Source organism: Euprymna scolopes, chromosome 30, assembly GCF_053919585.1.
Source record: "Euprymna scolopes isolate OS-2025 chromosome 30, ASM5391958v1, whole genome shotgun sequence".
NCBI lineage: Eukaryota > Metazoa > Mollusca > Cephalopoda > Sepiida > Sepiolidae > Euprymna > Euprymna scolopes.
In genome coordinates this window covers 41,041,760-41,062,494 of record NC_136511.1, presented here as the reverse complement: position 1 = coordinate 41,062,494, position 20,735 = coordinate 41,041,760, and the positions used below count along the sequence as shown (strand labels likewise).

Here is a 20,735-nt window from a genome sequence, read left to right as displayed (position 1 = left end):
CAGTAGTCCGAGAATCCAAATAACACAAATCACTGGGAAATGTTTGAAAAAGAACACTGAAACTAGGTGAAGCAGTTAGTCAGCTGCAGATATTTTTTTCTGGCTTTCTTTTCTCTATCAGTTTCCAAAGTTTGAGTATTCATGAGAAAGAGAGGAGCATCCACAGGATGGAGTAAAAAAAAAAATCATGATTGTGAACATGTAAAGTGAGAGGAAAAAGGGAAATTTTTTAAAACAAAAATCGAGAAACATGGTCACATCTTTAAAAACATTATTTCACAACTTTTTTGTGTCATTTTCAGAATGTTTCGGTCAATGTAACCTCCGACCTTCTTCGGGTGTATCTTGTTGTGGCGCAGTGGATAAGGTATTTGGTAAAATTCAGGTGTACCCCTCTTCTAGAAGTTGAAAGTTCAATCTCTAGTGGTAGCAATAATTAATACAATTGCAAATTACTTAAAACTCCTACCCAATTATGGCTGATGGAACAAGAACATGCTACCCCGATGAATTAAATAAAGGGTTCAATTCAAAATTCTGTACAGATTCCTGAGTATGATAAAAAGATTCCGAGTTTGATAAGTGCACCTGAAGAAGGTCGGAGGTTACATCGACCAAAACATTGTTCAAATAACACTCAAGATGAGAACAGTAGTCTGAATAATCCAAATAATACAAATAAAAAATCCATATCTAAAAAATTCAGAAAAAATTATTTTACAAGTTTAATCTGATAATAAAAAAAAATGTTATACAAATTTTTATTGAATGATTAAAATCATTTTATTTAATCTTATTTTTCTGACTTTTATAATTAAAACAACTTATGCGTAGATGAAGATAAAGTGCTTTGTTTCTTTTTTTTTAATTTATTTTTTGGTGGTATTAACCCAAGGGGTCGGCCAAACATGGAGATAGAAGGGTACATATCCGATCGATGTTAGTCCAGACTCTGGACAACACTGGATAGTCCTTCCAATATCCTATTAAGATATCCACATATCGAACAGAAAAAAATTAAGAAAAGCAAGTAAACAGAAGAATGTTTTCTTTTTTATTAAGCGATGCAATTTTTTTTTATCTTTCAAAAAAGCTTTCATCATCCAACCAAAAAAGAGACTGACCTCTGACCTTGCTGCCTCATGATATATTGTGACTCGTTTTAAATAACCTTGAAAAGGTGAAACATATCCAACTAACGATGTACACGATGGAGAAATCCAATGGTGTATCCCAACTGAACAATATGTTATCGCTGTAATCAAATGTAGAACTGTCGAACGTCACCATTTGTTTGGCAGCTTCGACTGTTGACACAAAATATGCACTCATGCACACACAAATAATACACATACACATGCATATAATGCACATACACATAAGACAAACACAGAAGAGATACACATGCATATAATACACACACACACACACATGCATATAATACACATACACTGCATATCATACATATACACACCATACACATATACATACATGTTTCTGACAAAGTGGAAAGAATTGCCGTTTTCTGAATCAGAAACTATTCTATCTAACACTTATTTTTGGCAAGGTTTTGACCCGGAAGTAGTAGTATTTTTTAGCTCCTTATGTCAAGTGGCTTCATGCCTTGTCTGGAGCGATTTCCATTAAAAAAATATAATACATGTACACATATGCACACGTATCATATACATACACATGTCTGATAGATTAAAACGGTTAAAAATTAAGCGACATCAAACTAAAAATTAATATATGTACACATGCTCAGAAATTAGTCTATTTACTCCTGATGAGGTCATCTGTTTTTTTTTAATTTTGACCCCTTATCAGCTATTTTTACAGGCTAAAAACTAAATCAAAAGTGTTCTTGAGGTTCAAATACTCTATATGCCAAGTTTCAAGTCTGTACACCAAATATTAATGCAGGAATTTGATAGAGACCTTTCACACTCACAGACAAGGTCACTTTACATTATATATATATATATATATATATATATATATATATATATATAGTAAGTTATAAAATATATATGGCAATTAAGCTACACAGAATATTCTGCGTTTCATCCATGCTAGGATTCATCAGGCTTATGCTATATATGTACATATATATATATATATATATATATAGTGGTTGTATCGATTGGTTTCTTAGATATAAATCCAATAAACTCACAGGATTATTAAAGAGTACTCAATGCAAGACAGAGCTGGTATATAGTCTGTTTATTATACAAACATTATTGGTTACATATGTGCATGCATGTTTCAGTGGAATCCCAATAAAGGATGACACCTCATTAGACCAATTCTTTTTTTGGTCTGATGAAGTGTTATCCTTGAATTGGGATTCCATTGACACTTGAAACATGTATGGACATATGTATCCAATAAAGTTTGTATAATAAACAGACTCACGGACATGTTTATATATATATATATATATATATATATATATATATATATATATATATATATATATATATATATATATATATACATTGTGCAAATGGAAATTCAATTAACTTTCTTGAAGTTATATATTTGGACTTTACCGTCACTGGATTATTTATCTTCCACCAGATTATCCATTCATGTGTAATCACCTTTTTCTTCACCATATTCCCTCTGCTTCACTTTTTTTGTTTTCAAGTAAGATCTTTGACTTACTTGTTGTTTCATCAAATACTTTTGCATGCAAAATCCGATCCCGCATTTTGCTAATTCCTACCCTCTAATGAGAAGGAAAGTATTTCTTCGAAACTCCGTGGATTAAGGACTATCCACTTATCTAGTGTTTCCTTTTCAGATTAAATATGTTTTTAACTTCATTTCAAAGTGTTTTTTAACATGTTTTATTAACTGTTTGCTTGTATATATATATATATATATAACATGTCCGTGTGTTAGAACGTTTTTATGCTGAAATTATAAAAAAAACACACTTATTGTGCAAAATAAAGAACACATTTTAAATTTTTGTTGTAATATTCATTGTTTACGTCGTTATTTATATTTTTAACATGTATTATTTTCTCAAAGCCATTTCCTATTTTGAAAGTCATACGAAGTAAACGGTGTGATACGTAATTAGATATAAAAAGATTTCAGTTAAGTGAAACTAATCATCTAATAAGAAACCATAAAAAATGAATAATTAATGAACACTCGTTTTTCAAAGGAATTTGTAAATTAGTTAACCATCATTTTATCCTTCACATATCCATGATTGAGGTTATTAAGAAGTTTGTTTTTATAATTTTTGAAAAGATAAAGTAGGCTTTTAATATTAATGTCAGAGCAAGAAAAAACGAATCAATTTATAAAGTATAAAAAATAATTATCTATCTCCCATATAACAAAAGGACTGCAGAAATTCCCCTTACACCAAACTATCATGGGTTTACAACAACAGATGCCACATGAAATTCGATACATTTAGCCTAATAGCCTAATAGCCACTATCTTCCGTAGCTTTGACCACCATTATATACACATTCAGTCGTGAAAATAAAATTCTACATTACATCAGACAAGCAACACCATCACAACATCTTCAGAGGAATCAGTTCCTATTTTTCTCTTTAAATATTAAGTCTTACCATCGCTACAAGTTGACACCGGGAATAATTCTACATTTACCTACGCTACTGAGATTACACTGATTATTACTTGCTTAATAGATACATAGACATACCATAATCTTTCAGTTTTCTGATACATAATAAAGTCTCTCTTCACATAACCCGCCAGTCCTGATTGGCTGAGCTCTGACCATTCTAATATTTTAGAATCCTATTCTTCCCTACATTAACAAACGATTACTAACATTGAAATATGGCGTCACTATACACAATTTCTGTTAATGTAAGTATCAAATGCCACTTCTCTGGTGAAAAATAATTAAATAAATATACATTTCATATATACATTTCTTATTTATTGTATTTGCTATTTATTTCCGTTTTTTATATTTGAACATTCGTACATATGTCTGTTGGTGCGCGTGTGTCTCCCTATTACTTTGTTGGCTTATTCTTATAAAAGTTTTCTTTTAATTTTTCTTTTTTTTTTGCAGCGAATTATCTATATATCAATAAAAGTGAAAATGTCTGTGTGTGTGTGTGTGTGTGTGTGTGTGTGTGTGTGTGTGTGTGTGTGTGAGGATACATTCCCCTACCAAATAACTCTGTCAATTTTCGGTCTAGAGACTCGAGATTTGACATAAGGGGTATTGAGATTTGGGAAAATCTTTTTAATCGGTTTTCAGCCAGAAATTTGTCAAGGAGAAAGTTCAACGATTTGACCTTTGAAAACTCTATCAAACTCCTCTGCCAATTTTGGATCTAAACACTTGAAATTTTAAATGTAGGTTACTTGGACATGGATCAAACTTTTTAATTTGATTTGAGCCCCAAAAAATAAATATTATGGTGTCAAAATTGGGGTTAAAGTTTTAAAAAATTGATCTCTGCGGTCTCTACCAAATTACTCAGCCAATTTCTGAAATTCTTGAAATTTTACATAAAGGTTATTCAGAGATGGGCAAGCTTTTTAATCGGTTTGAGTTGAAAATTTGAGCTGCCAAGGGTTTAAAGTTCAAAAGATTTGACCTTTGCAGTGTCTAGCAATTTTGGGTCTAAATATTTGAAATTTATACATAATGGGTATTCAGACATGTGGCAAGCATTTTAATCAGTTTTGGGGCGAAAATTTGGTCAAAGTTGAAAGAGTTGACCTTTGCAGATTCTACAAAATTCCTCTGCCAATTTTGTGTCTAAACACTTGAAATTTTAGATGTAGGTAACTTGGACATGAGTAAAACTTTGTATTTTGATTTGAGACCAAAATAATAAATGCTGAAGGGGTCAAAATTGGGGTCAAAGTTAACAAAAATTGACTTCTGCGGTCCATACAAAATTACTCAGACAAATTTTGGTCTAAACATTTGAAATCTTACATAAAGTGTATACACACATAGGGCAAGTTATGAACAGTACATAGGGCCCGAGCAAAGCCGGGGTGAACTGCTAGTTATTTATAAAACAATATACTTTTATACAAATTTAACATCGACTATAATTTTTATTATATGATATTTGCAAATGCGAGCTCAAATAAATGTCCATAATACAATTAAACACTCACGTTTACACCATTTTCAGGCTATGATATCCACAAGTATTGAAAACATAAGAAACATATAAATGCTTTTCATGTCTTTTGTCAAATGAATGTAAACTGCAGTGTTTTATGAGGATATTTGCAATTTGAGAAACTGATACGACAATAGAAAGTAACGTTTTCGTTGATATGGCGTTACACAAGTTATTTTATTTGCTGAAAATTCCTAATTTGATAAAAAAACACATCATATAAGATAATAGACATATCAACTTCTTGTTGATACTCTTTAATGTGTTAAACTACTTATTTAAATTTCACTTTACATAAAGTGAACCATGAAAATGGACTTTTTCCGTAAATGTCACACCCGGTATTATCTCTCTTTTTCTGAAGGTGTGCGCACATTTAGCCTAGAGATTTGAAATCAGCATAGAAAATACTCCTAGAAACACTTGAAATTTTCTCATATGAATAAAATGTCCACCAACTCAAAAACTAAGCCCTTTTTTAGCTTCTGGCCCATAGTCTAATACATTTTTGCCTTTTTTGGGCATTTCTTTTCCATTTCTACTAAGCCACAGCAACACATGGCCGGATACTGCTAGTAATTTATATTTCACCTCTTTAAGAAATGAAAAAAAAACAAGTCGGTTAGCTGGCATCATTGTGAGATTGGTACTTCCTATCACTCGATCACTATAGATTGTCTGAATTAACCTTAAGCTTTATTAATGTTAAAATTTCCTTTATTCTGCGGCGGTTGATGGTGGTCTAGTTTAAGTTTAGATCCTCACTAGCAAAGCGAAAGGTGGCTTCATTGCGGGTGTAGGGTAATAAAAGGAACAACACCGGGTTACAGTGTAGGGTAAAGAGTTATGTCCCTTGATAAAGGAGACAGAGTTTGAACGAGCACGAAAATTCTCCCCTGGTGAAACAATGCTGGACGAAACAGCGTAGAACTCTAGGCCACCATCCCCCCCCCCCCCCCCAATCAGCCGGTAAACCCACTATTGAAGTGAGTAACGTTTTGGTGCGTTGTTTGATATTGTTGTGTTACAGTGTGTTCATGTTTGTCAATAAATATATGTCGATGTACTTGTGTTATATTTACTATTTATTTATGTGGGTAGGTAGTTTGTTCATAAACTTACCACTTACCACACAGAGTTTGAAATCCTTTGGCCGGCAGTAATTGTCATTTCTTACACGGATGATTGCAAAAGCATGAAACACTAGTGTCTTTAGGTATAAAAGATAATTATTTATAATTTATTTATATATATATATATATATATATATATATATATATATATACATATATATATATATATATTTTTTTTTTTTTTACATGGGTGTCACCACTTATCAAGGCCCAGAGGCCACTCGAGGATAAGGGTTAATAGGTATACATTAGTCATTGTGATTTTAGGATAGTAAACAGTGGGAATTTTGTAACTTGGATTACTTAGGGGGACGATTCAATTAGAACTTGTTCACATTGGACTTTTTCTTTTTTTTTTTCATAGGTATCAACACATTATCAAGGCCAAGGGGCCACTCAAGTATAAGGATTAAAGAGTGTACAGTAGAAATTATATTATTTCATTTTAAATGCAAAATAAAGAACACATTTTAAAATTTGTTGTAATATTCATTGTTCAGTATTCACGTCATTATTTACACGTTTAATATACTTTATTCGTCTTTTTATGAATAATAATGTGAGTTACTAATATAAAATATAAAACTAACGACTTTATTAATGAAAATTGTAATCTACAATTGAAGTGTTGCATATTAATTGAAAATAAGAATTACATATATAAATAAATACGTTTAGAAGACTAAAAACAGTGCATTTTTTTTATATAAACAAATTATATTTGTTTAAATCAAATCAGATATATTTCGATGCTATGCCTCCTTGTCAATGAAGATTCTTCTTTGTTTTTTCTTTTCCTTGCCCGCATGGTGTAATTCTTTGAGTAACAGTGTTAGTCTATGAGTCTTGATAATGGTTTGATTTTTTTTTAAAAACAGAAGCAAAAGCAGTTATCAGCAGGGTATTGCGTTAGCTGCGCAAATTGAATTAATGAAAATTGTAACCTGCATTTGAAGTGTTGCATATTAAAAATAAAAATTATGTATATAAATGAACACGTTTAGAACAAGGCATTTTTTTTTTTTTATAAACAAATTTGTTTAAATTAAATCAGCTATATTTCGATACTATATCCTTGTCAATGAAGTGTCTGCTTTTTTTTTCTTTTGCTTTTTTTGGTTCGTATGGTGTAATTCTGTGAGCAACAGTGTTAGTCCTTAGGTCTTGATAATGGTTTGATTTAAAAATAAAAAGAAAGTAGTAAAAACAGTCATCAGCAGTGTATCATATTAGCCGCGCAAACTAAATTAATGAAAATTGTAACCTGCATTTGAAATGTCGCATATTAATTGAAAATATGAATTACGTATATAAATAAACACGTTTAGAAGGCTAAAAGCAAAGCAGTTTTTTTTTTTAATATTTATTTGCTTAAATAAATTATTTATTATTTAAATTACTTAAATTAAATAAAATTAAATTAAAATTAAATTAAAATTAGATTAAATTATTTAAATTCAAATTGCTTCAATAAAATCAGATATATTTCGATGCTATAAATTCTTATCAAAGAATAATCTTTTTTTTGTTTTGTTTTTTCTTTGTTCTGGTTCACATGGTGTAATTCTAAACAAGCGACATTGTTAGTTTGTGTGTCTATATGTGACTCATGATGATCACCCCAAACCAAGAGGCAACTATTTTCAAATTTCAATGCATTCAAAAAATGTGGGAATACTTTTACTATTACAAATTAACACATATCACGTTAGCAGAGAATCATAGTGACACTTCCGGCATTTGTTTGTGGACATCAATCAATTCCACTTATGTAGACGTTTAAAAACAAATTGCAAATAAATGTGACCTTTACATAAAACTGATCTGCATGTTTAAAATACCCATCAGTTTTTATCGATAACTCCTATCAAAATATTTACCTCCAAAGATAAGAATCAAAAAAGACATCTTACACAACGTTCGTCGGCCAAAATGATATGCGTGAAATCTTACCGTTTCTCGGTTGGAATTTCTGTCGGAATTGCAAACATTTCATTCTGTGCAGGCTAAGTGACACCCTCTCAGGAATCTGTGGAGAACATCTGCTCTGTGTTAGTTATGTAATTGCTTTCATCGTTTGGCACAAGGTCAGATGTTGCAGCTGATGCACGAGAAAGTGCAGGTTCACCGCTGCTTTCTGCTGACAAAAAAATATTAGTCATAAATTGATTAACAAAAAAAATTGAGGCAAGCATAAAATAAGTGACCAAATTTAATTTAGAAATGATGATTTCAGATAAAGTATCTATTTTCACACATCATCTGCAATATATATATATATATATATATATATATATATATATATATATATATATATATATATTGCAGATGATATTGCAATATATATATATATATATATATATATATATTGCAATATCATCTGCAATATATATATATATATATATATATATATATATACTAGCATTTCAGCCCGGCCTTGCCCGAGTGTTTGGAGGTGTATGTTGAGCAAAAAAAAAAAAAGTGGTCAATTTTTTTTTAACTTTGACCCCTATTATGACCCCTTAAGATTTTTTTGGGCTCAAATCAAGTTATTAAGTTAGATCCATGTCCAAGGAACCTATATCTAAAATTTTAAGTGTTTAGACCCAAAAATTGTCGGAGGAGTTTGGTAGAGTTCTCAAAGGTCAAATCGTTGAACTTGGACCCCTTAATCGCCAAATTTCTGGCCGAAAACCGATCACATCGATTTTCCCAAATCTCAGTACCCTGTATATCAAATTTCGAGTCTGTAGACTAAAAATTGACAGAGTTATTGCATGAGGAAATGTAGACACACAGACAGACAGATACACAAACACATTCACTTTCACAGATATATATATATATATATATATATATATATATATATATATATATATATATATCATCATCATCATTGAGAGAACTCAGATACAAGTATACATTTTGCTCATTAGGATTAAGCCAACCCCAGCTACAAAGTGTTTTAGGTGATCCATGAAGTGCAACTTTGTGTCACACACAGTTCAGATGTCACCATTCGCTGCGGCAAACATGTGCTAGACATGCAGGTTCAGGAATCTTGCAGCAGATTGCCGGTACAAGTGGAGTATTGCCTTGCCGCTTACCCACCAGGCGAGTTAATTCGGTGAGGTGCATCTTCCCTAGTGGATTAAACAGCATGATCACATTGACACACCAGTTCTTGCCAGATCACTGAAGTTAAGCAACGATGAGCCTGGCCAGTACCAAATGGGTGACCATTTTGGAAGACTAGGCGCTGTATGTATCGCACCAAATCATAGAAATTTCCAGGTTGGTATATATATATATATATATATATATATATATATATACATACACACACCTAGAGAAAGGTGTATGTCTAGCCACACTGATGAGTTGTGATACAACGAAACAATACTGTATGTGGATGACATATACATATATATGTATATTTAATCTAGAACCTAAATACAAAATCTTAGAAATATGTCTCCAATCGTTTTTCAAATCAAATATGGTGATATAAGATCTCCTCACATGTATTTTGAATTAAATTATTGATTGGCAGGGGGGGGGGGTCTATAAACATTTAAAAAAGTATATTTAAATATTTCTATTTCTTTTGATCTACATTTGTTTCTTCTACAAATCCTTTTGTATTCCATATAAAAAAAAAACTTTCCACCAGTTTTTTGAGGAACATATATTTGTTCCTGATGAGTTGTTTAGTAATCTTCTGCTGTTCAACAAAACACGTGTAAGACATACTTCGTAAAAAAAATGAATAAAAAATTATGAGTGTGAATTAAATACATCTTCTGATTTTGGAATGATAACTAATTATATATATATATATATTAGTGAGGGGGGGGCAGCTTTGTCCAGAATTGCCTGGGCAAAAATACGCTTAATATGATATTTGTCCAGATTTCGTATATATTATTATAGAGTCATAATTTCAAAAGAAAAAAAAAACAGTATTTGGGTGCCATCAGCTAGAATCGAAACCACAACTGTAGCATTCAAAGCTGTTGACGTTACCATTATATCAATGTGACAGGCATTTGAACAGATTAAAAATTAAAAATAAACTAAGATGAATGCAAAAAATATATTATGATATTTTCAATTTTGACCCATTTTTGACGCCTTAAAAACTATTTTAACCGGCTAAAGACCCATAAAAGAACGGTCTGTAAAAAATCTGATCATTTGAGGCCTCCCTAGCACTGCTCTGCGACTTTTAGTTTCGGAGGAGATAGAGTTTGAAAATATGGCGACAGACAGATTATAGCCTTTTATATATATATATATATATATATATATATATATATATATATATACAGTATTATACAATCTATATTACTACAGCATTTCAGTATTTCATTTAATATATATATATATATATATATATATATATATATATATATATATATATATATATATATATAAAACCAAAGGGTAATATGAATTATGGAAAAATCATTTCTCATACTTAGGGTCCAAGAATTCAACATCAACAACCAATTAGTGTACCATCGTTTCTGAGGCGACAGATTTGATTTTTTTTTTTTTTTATTATTATTACTTGAATAAAATCTTATCACCACCGGTATTAGACATCAAATTAAAAACTTTAAATATATGATTATCACCAAAGTAAGGATATCAAAAGATTAAAGAACAAAAGAAGATTATAGACTAAAAAACAGTAAATATAATCTAATTAAAGAAATGTTTATAAGGGCTATATCAGGCAATTATAAATTTAATTTAAACAAAGGGCTAAAATAATTTTATAGACTGTGTACATTTCCAGTGCTATGAAAAAGGAGAAAACAAGATGTCAAATTGCTGGTTAGAGATTATTTATCAGGAGAAATCTAAATAATTTAAATTATAAATAAAGCAAAAAAAAAAAAAGTATATAAAAATATACCTAAATTAAAATTAAGTGCCAATAATAATTATAAAAACAATAACATTAATAATAATGAGAAGATATAATATGGATGATATTAAAATCAGATTTACATAAATATATTGTTTTTTAATTTTCTTATCGTTTAGTTCGAACTGGGAAAGGGTTATCCTACTGGATGCCAGACATTCACCTACTATACATTCTAATCGAGACACCGTTTTAAGATTCTAACCATTGCTTTAAGTGTAATTGTTTTAATCTCGCTTACACTTAGTTCACTGGGTATATTTGCCAGGCAGTTTTTGGGTTGTTTTTTTCATAAGACTGGTTGCTCCTACATTACATATTATGCTGCTTTGATTTTGTTGATGCTTATGTGACGAAACGAAAATATCATATTCCAAAAATCACATAAATTAATCTAGTATGAAGCATTTTACTCAATACAACATTGCTGTTTTGGCTTTCTCAATTCGGCTCAGTCAATTCAACAGCATGGATTTAGTGGAGGGACAATTCGGCATCGACCACATCAGTTACATTTTTATAAAGATTTTATAATTTTTTTTTTTTTTTAATTCAGAAAAATAATATGAGAATATATCTTTAACTATTTTAAAGGAAAAATAATGTTTTTATAAATCTTTTTTTTTTTAAGATTAAAAACTTAAAAAAATTTCTTAATTCTGCTTTTTAAATTAAGAAAAACGATATGAAAATATAATCTTGTTGTTGACGACTGAGCGTTGTTGTCTGTTTTTGTGTTTTGATTTAAATAAACACAGTTCAAAGTTTTTAAAGTTTATATTACACTGTTTTTTAACTGTTTTTTAAGAAAAATCCTGTTTTTGCAAAACTATTTTTGGTAAATTATTTTATAATTAAATTTTTTAAGGATTAAAAACAATAAAATATTTTAAAGTCTTTTTTTAATTAAGAAAAACAATATAGAAATATATTCTTGTTGACGACTGAGTGTTTTTTGTTTTTTTAAATACATATTGTTATTTTTAAGTTCTTTTTTTTTAAATCAAATTAAATTTTTTCTTTTAAGAATTTTTTTATTTCAATTGTATTCAATGAAAAAAATATCTTTGTCCAATGAATTAATTTTGAAAAACAAAAAAAAAACTGATTATAACAACAAAGCAGTAATCGGTAATCGAATTGACTATGTCGGATCAATCAACTCGGATTAGTCACACCGAAACATACCAAACCGAAATTTCTCAAGTAGTTTTATTTTCATGAAGGAAATCATTTTTAAGCAATTAATAAGAATTCATAGGCGTTACAACATAAATCTCACGTTTTAATTATTGAGTTATCTCTCTTTGTTGGTCTTTTTTTATATTGTTTTCTAAATGGCTGACAAGAAAACCGCTCTTCTGTTTTAATTTTCTTATTTAAAAATTAAACTACCTGATCAATTCACATGATTTTTGGAATATGATATTTACACTTTGTCATGGGTATGTACATTATGCAAATATTTTTTAATATAGATGGAATTTTAGACAAGAACCATAATTTTTTCAACATTCAATCTGTGCAGTTTGAAATCATTTTTTTTTTTTTTCTGTATTGTGGTTGCTGTTGAGTTTTAATGGCGTATCAACAAACATTGGCTCATTTTATGCTGAAATCATATATAGGTTTTGTATATATGTGTAGGAATTTGATGGATATTTTTTCTCAAAGCCAATCATTTGACGATATCAATTTCAAATTGTTATTTTATAACAAATTGTGACCCCTCCCCTAAGCAAATGACCACTGTGGAATTTTGCCGTTAATGTCACCACACCCCAGGGCGTTTAATTCTGCTAATTTTTTTCAGGCTGTTCCAATGAAAAATTATTTTATTTTTGACAATCCACCATATTTGTTTTGTTTTTTTTCTTTCAGTCAATTATTTTTATTTTTTTCATTTTCACCCCAAACAAGGCACAGTGCTGATGTAGGGGGGATACTATTGGGGACATAAGTTGCAGGAATACTATGTAGGGAGTTGAGCACATTACACTTGAACTTCTGCATGTCAGTACAGTTGGGAAAGCAGGAACCCAGAAGGGAGTTCCAAAGTCTAACAGTTCTGAGAAAGAAACTATTAAAGTAGAAGGTTTTCTTACATCTAGGGATCTCTGTGTAGGGGTGGGATTTTGCTGCTAGTCGGGTTTGTCAGGGGTATTCATGCTGAGGGAGTACAAGGGCTTGTCATTCATCATAGCATCCACCATTAAAATACTTGTAAAACAGGCAGAAGGATGCAACATTTCGTCAGTGGGAGAGAGGTTGAAGCCTAGATGACAGTTCAGGACCTATCAGTTTGGCGACTCTCTTTTAAACCCTGTCTCCAGGAGCGAGGGCTCAACTTCAATCAATGATTAGTTTAATTTTAGACAATCAATCATGTTATATTGTTTTCTCCAGCCAGATGCATGATTTTGCCAAGTGCACCTACTTCTGTCAAATGAACACGTCTGGATATTTAACACAATTTTGAATCCTGTACGAATCTCACTGTTGACTTTGTTATATTCTTTGATTCTAAATCTCCATAGACTAAATACATCATCCAATTACGTGCCCAAATGTCAAATGACTTTTCAGGACACCCGTCCTGGATATTTAACAGTCCTTTTAGTGGTCTTTGTCATCATTAGCAAAACTTCAAGGAAATCCGAATGGAATCTTTTTATTTAATTTGTTCAGGTGGATTGTTTTATAGTATGCCGACAAACGTGTTTATGTTGAAACCATTTTGTGTGAGATTAATTTGTACAGATTTTTTTATATACAGCATCTTGATCTTCCCAAAATGTTACCCATTTAGTACTGGCCGAGCTCAATGTTGCTTAACTTCAGTGATCTAGCAGGAATTATTGTGTCAACGCGATCATAACCACATCATTCAGTGAAAATTAAATTACTTCATATTTTGTAACACGTCATGCAATGGAAAAAAAATGGCTGATAATATTTTATATGGTTAAAACTTGTGTTGGGACGATTAATTGGAATCATGAATCAGAAAAATCAGAATTTTTGCAGGTATTGGAATCGAAATCTGAAAAATTTGTGCCTACTTTCCAATGCCTAAAACGATTCCTTTAATTAGTTTTCTTTTTTTTATTTGATTTTGTTTAAAACAAAACCTTCCACTGCAGCTAGTAATAATAAAACAATATTTATTTATTTTAAACTACCAGTCAAACTAAAATCTATAGATCACCTCCACGAGTGTATTTTTACGCTTGAGAAAATATCTTCACATTTAACAAGTTTTTTGTGGTAATTCGGACAAAATAACAACTTTATGCTTACATATTTAGAGATTTATAAAAAAAACTGAAATCAGTAATTGGAAAAAAAATATTGAAATCGTCCCATCACTAGTTAAAACCAAGCTTCTCTCTTTTCACTACCAATGCTCTGATCCTCACTTTTCCCCAACTGAAATTAAATCATTCTCTGCTTGGGAAAGCTCCCTGCTTTGGTAAGCTTCTGGAACTGACCATCATTTCACTTCAGACATGAAATGGAAAACTTAGATCAAATCCATTGCTAAGGTTGCTCAAAAAATAGTTGGATCATTCTACTGCACCAAATAGTATCTCAGTATCTCATGTCTGATGCAATCCTCTGTATATGAGAGTTAAATATGTCCTAAGATGGAATGCTGTTGACGCATTTGGAGAAGTGCTGCTTAGAGCCTCCTTTTCTGCCTTGGTAAAATACAACATCAACTTCGAAATCTAGTGGGTTATGTTCTCTTCCCTACTTTCTTATAAAAGATATGTTGCTAGTCTTTTTTTTTTTGCACTATCATTATTTTCATGACAGGTGCTCGACTGAACTCCAATCTATGATCCTTCCTGTACAACCTTTACAACAAAAACTCGTCTAGTTACAACCACTGTCAATAGTTTTACGTTTTTACTCTGTGTACCTAACATTGAATGGAATTTCTCTGTGTAAAGTTTCTTTCCTAGAACTACCTGGACAGATGGACCAAACATTTTTTATAAAGATACTAGAAAAACTAACCTATTTGGTCACACATTGAGCTTAGGTTAAAATTGTTCGAATCAGGAAAAAATTAGTTTGCGAAACCAGTTAATTTTTTAAAAAGGGGCTACAGGGGAAGGAAAAAATCTGCACTCACTAGATTGTGAAGTTCATTTTGTACACTGTCAAAGTAAAAAAAAAACTCTAAGTGGCAATTAGTAGTGTGAAAAAGTCTGATGATGCCTTGGTGAAGCCTGGGGCCAACTCCTTGATTATATAATCCAAAGACACAAGTCTACGTTTTAGTAGTGAGAAATATTATGAGAAATGGATATAGTTTAGTTTAAATATTATTGCATATCCCCCCCCCCTCACCTCTGATATTGGTCCTGGATATGACCTTAAACTATATCCAGTGGTGAGGCCCCAGCTTGAGGGCTTTGGGGAGTGTGGAGCCACCCTTTAATTGCCATTGCTCCCAGGTCCACTCTGACCCGGAGTGGTAGTACCGGTTAGGGTTCCAACTATGGATTAAATAGAAACCGACTTGAAAACAACAAATATATTCTATTAAAAAAATTTTCTTCAAAATCTTTGGATTCGGAATTAAATAACCTGAAAAGGGTTGATATGCCATAAAACAAAAACAACCAACCAACCAACCTCTGCTATTGTAACAGTATCCCATTTTAGGATATATCTGACTCATAGAGCATCACATCATGGAAATATCCCCCAACCAACTTGACTAGCAACAAAATCATACCCCTTTACTTCAGAGGTCCCTTGATGCCAAAAGATTTCCTATTCTTATATTCTTTCTTACGACCGTTTGATAAAAGAGGAAGAAGTAAAAACCTGGCCAGAGTTTGGAAACCAATTCCTAAAAGCCCAACAACATTAAACTAAAAATGATATGATGATGCTTCCCTGTTGACTACAATATGGTTATCTTCAAGTCCAATGTTAACAAATATGTGTTGAACCGTCTTCTTAAATAATTAAATTCTGGTCATTCCACACATCATTGTTCATTATTAAACTGACCATCTCATTAAACCTCATCCTCGAGTGGTATCTGGGCCTTGATAAGTGGTGACCAATCAATACAAAAAAAAGGTTAAAGTTTTAAGATAATGAACCCAATGTGAAGCAAATACCACAACTAGTATACTATTAGCGAAAATAAAAAAAAGAAAAGATATTTTACCATTATTCGAATGGATGAGTTTCGCTCCTTTACCGAGTTTATCACAGAGCATTGTGATGTGCTTACACACTTTGGTCGTGTCGGTTGGCAGACTAAACGGTACAGGGTTGATGGTTGTATCTTTGGCATTTTTGGACAGCACCGTTCTCAGTAGATGTGTGATGGCTGCATCAACACTCTCTTCCCAGCCCTGCAAATAAATAATAAAAAAAAAACTAGAACATCCATAGGAAGAAGTATTTTATTCATACATGGTTTCCTTGAATCATAAAACCTTTTCAAAACTCAATCATGTTCTGCAAAGTCAAAAACAAAAACAATTTCCCCCACAAAACAACCAAATCAAGTATCATAAATATTTGAAGATATAAAAAAAAAAAAAACTTTTTTTTTTTTTTTTTTACACAGTGATCACCACTTATCAAGGCCCGGAAGCCACTCAGGGATAAGGGTTATTGCAAGTACATTGAATCAAATATTTATGATACTTGATTTGGTTGTTTTGTGGGGGAAATTGTTTTTGTTTTTGACTTTGCAGAACATGATTGAATATAAGAAGAAATTTAAGTTCATAGAAAGCAGAACAATGCAAATGTATAACGGATAGATTCAAACTGAAGCAACTTAAGATGTAATGGTGGAACCAGCTATGTAGTTTCATTTTTATTGATTCAATATGTGTGCATGTGTGTGTATATATATATATATATATATATATATATATATATATATATATATATAGGTTTTTAGATATGTATGGCTAGGTTTCCTTCCTCTTATCTATTTGCCTTTCTGGCACCACACACATACATATATATATACTTTATATATAAGAAATTTAAAACTGAAGCAACTTAAGATATAATCATGTAACCAGCTATGTAGTTTCATTTTTATTGATCAAATTCAGGTGTATATGTATAACCATATACATATATATATATATATATATATATATATATATATATATATATATATATATATGTCTTTTTTAATACAATATTTTACATGTAGGATGTTCTTACTTGCATCAGATGGTCAAGAAGTGATTTTAGTGATTCTATATTTCGGGATGTCTTCCCTTCATCAGGTGTGTGTTCGACTTTCAAACGTGCATGACGGATTTTGAAAGTTGAACACAATCTTTTAAAGATTCACCTAACTCCTTCTCCTTCAATTCCAATCCAAAATGCTATTCCAAACTTAATGGTGACAAACACATAGAGCTTCTCATATTATAATAGATTGATAAAAAATGAAATTTTTAACTTTTGCATGACAGACAGATGTGCCAAACTTTTTATAGAGATACTGGAAAAACTGTTATTTATTGAGCTTTAGTTAAAATTGTTTGAATTATATAAACTAAAGTTCTTATCTAGTTTAAAACTCAATCTCCATCAACTTTTAGTCAGGATATTTTGACAGGTTATGTAAGCAGCTAAAAGAGGCCAAAACAATTAACCAATCAGCTATCGGGCGACAAGTTTTGATGAAAGCATGAAATTCATTAAATCAATAAAAAAAATTTTAAACCGAAAATGATTTTCAACACATTATGTCAACTTGAAATCCCCTTCTTTCCTCATGTTAAGACATCCTCCTCATTTCGTTAACCTGCAAGGTTTTAGGTTTTTTATTCCTGACACTAAGAACAGCAAAGCTCAGTGGATGCATACAAAGTTGGGGAAGATTTGGCCTCTAACACACAAATGAATAATGCAAAAGCAATGTTGCTAATTGCATTCCTTTAATTTGCAATTCCATGCCAGACATATCTTTGCTGGCTACACACAAAGGCAGAGACAACCAGAGGTCCACACATCCTGATATGGACTCTCCTGAATTTTCTCTAGAGCCCTGTTAGCTGGATTTGGTCATAATATTGTTTGGTACCAAACCTGTTTGTCATGGTGACCCTGCTATGAACCAAAGTTCCAAACAGAATACATCTGCCACTACCACGTTACCATCACTCCTATCACGATGATGAAGAAGGGTTTGTCGATACTGACCTGGTGTTTGCTGTTGCTTACAATTGGTTTAAATACAAATTTCAGAATCGCATGTTCTTCATCAATCATCTAGCGCGGACACCATAATCGGATAAGCAGTGTTATCGTCTGATTTTTATATTTTTCAAAACATGCTTCAACTTCAAGGACGTTATTGTAATATTCCCGATTTTATTTCTATTATTTTACTATTCTTGTTATTTAGTTGCAACAGCAAATAAGTGGAACGATTATTATGATTGTTACTGATCTTGTAAAGCAGAATGTTAAAAAGAAGGTTTCAAGCCGAAAGGTATTTTTTAGGATAAAAATATTTATGTTAGAAATGAAAAGGAATGTTAGTTTTCACAACTAACAAAAACAGATTGCCTTGATAGAGTTGGAAAATTGCCTTGATAAGAGTTCAAAATAGACTTCGAAGCCTCGTAGGGAATGCCCTTTTCTCTTCCCTGCAATCTCTTTCCCACAGAAGAGATGTTGCGAGCCTGTCTCTGCTTTATCGTTATTTTCATAACAAGTACTCGTCTGAGCTCCAATCTATGGTCTCCCCCTTGCCAAACTTTCGCGAGAAAAATTCGTCTAGCTGAAAACACTATCAATAATTTCCCCCACTCTTTATCTGTGCTTAAACCTAAACGTAGATTCCATGAACAAAGTTTCTTTCTTAGAACTGCACGCCTATGGAATTGTCTTCCATTTGCTTGCTTTCCAGCTAACTACAATATGATTGTCTTCAAATCCAACATAAACAAGTTCTTGATGAACCGTTCCACTTAAGTTAACAAATTTACCAAATTTCCATTACTAACGATTACTATATTGTGCAATTAACTAGTGTACACTCTTTAACCTTTATCCTCGAGTGGCCTTTGGGCTTTGATAAGTGGTGATGCCTATGTAAAAAAAAAATAAACAGAAATGTTAACTAAATATACATGAGAGACATCAGCCAATGATTATGAGTGATACATGTTGATGATGTCATAAGAAGGGAGATGTTTTTATATACGTAAGGTATTAGTCAGTTAGTAGTTAGGACTTAACGGAGACAGAGAGTGAAGACGACTGGTCGTAATGGCTAGGAGCACCTGAGGAGATCGAGGAGTTTAGCGTCTTTAAAATGTATGAAACGTAGGACCAACATGCATCTTTCCAATGGCGAAACATCCAGAATAATGGTGCCAAATCTGCCATGGATGACCTTGCTATGAAGCAAAGTTTCAAACAGAACACCTCTTATACTACCACGTTACCATCATCCATACCACGATGATAAAGAAGGGTTTGTTGATACTGACCTGGTGTTCATTGTTGCTTACAGTCGGTGTAAGTACAGATCTCAAGATGGCAAATTCTTCATCAGCCATATAGCGTGGACACCATAATCGGATTAACAGCGTCAATAACTGAGTGGCACGACTCAAACTGTTCGCTGCTAACTCTTGTTCAACATCATTCCCTTCGATCGCATCGGCTAACATGAGAATCTGTGAAACGATAAAATAGATAAAAAAGGATAAGAAAACAAGAGCGAAAGGGACAGGCGTATTGTTATATAGATGTACTTATGCAGAGAAGGCACCGTGCTGAAATAATAACATTATTATTTAGAAACCAATTCTTAACATGGAGAGGGGAGGGGAGGGTGTTTTGTAACTATTCTGTACTTTCATTAAGTTAGTGTGAACTTTAACAAGGGTTACATTAAGTGCATGTCAGGATAACCTTAATCTCAAACAGAAGCGTTCTCAGAGATGGGTGACGTCAATTTGAGGCAGGCAGCATATTTCTCGAGACATTTCATTATTGCATTACTTCCGCTGTTTTCTAGATGGTGATAGATGATTTAGTGTCCCCGACAAAATATCTTCCAACAGATATTATGTATTGTAATATTATAATATTATTCTCTATTATTTATTATTAATACTTTATATGAAAATAAATGGAACAATGTGAACAATTCTTACATAGTCCACATAATACAACATATTTTACATGTGTTAGATAGAAATGCGACCAATTTACTTTGAAGGACATTTTTTTTAATTGAATCAAATTTTTTTATATGTTGGATGCACTTCCTTTTGTGCTCCTACAACAAATCCGCTTGTTCTATGAACGATAACCTCAAAATCGCTAGGAATCTGTAGCGATACGTCAGAGACATTAAAATGAATAAATAACATTTCAGTTACGCCGTATACACCCATGCAAATTCTGTGGAGATGAAAAGTAGAACTGTCTTTTCGTGCGGATGTAAAACAGAGCATACCACATGACAGAGGGTATCCACTT

At 31.8% G+C, this 20,735-nt stretch overlaps 1 protein-coding gene across 4 annotated transcripts in view; it reads right to left on the bottom strand.

Moving 5' to 3' along the window:
- LOC145254766 (protein PTHB1-like) overlaps window positions 1-20,735 on the bottom strand; it is a 141,762-nt gene that overhangs the window by 12,473 nt on the left and 108,554 nt on the right. For 2 of the 4 annotated variants that reach the window (XM_080113534.1, XM_080113533.1), the window contains 3 exons: window positions 19,736-19,924; window positions 16,423-16,612; window positions 8,246-8,429 (listed from right to left, as the gene is read on the bottom strand). In XM_080113534.1, the coding sequence (XP_079969660.1) occupies window positions 8,314-8,429; window positions 16,423-16,612; window positions 19,736-19,924 (495 nt within the window). In that variant the 3' untranslated portion in view covers window positions 8,246-8,313. Of the gene's footprint in view, window positions 1-8,245; window positions 8,433-16,422; window positions 16,613-19,735; window positions 19,925-20,735 lie in introns of all 4 variants that reach the window. The other 2 variants (XM_080113531.1, XM_080113530.1) reach the window with 1 other exon arrangement.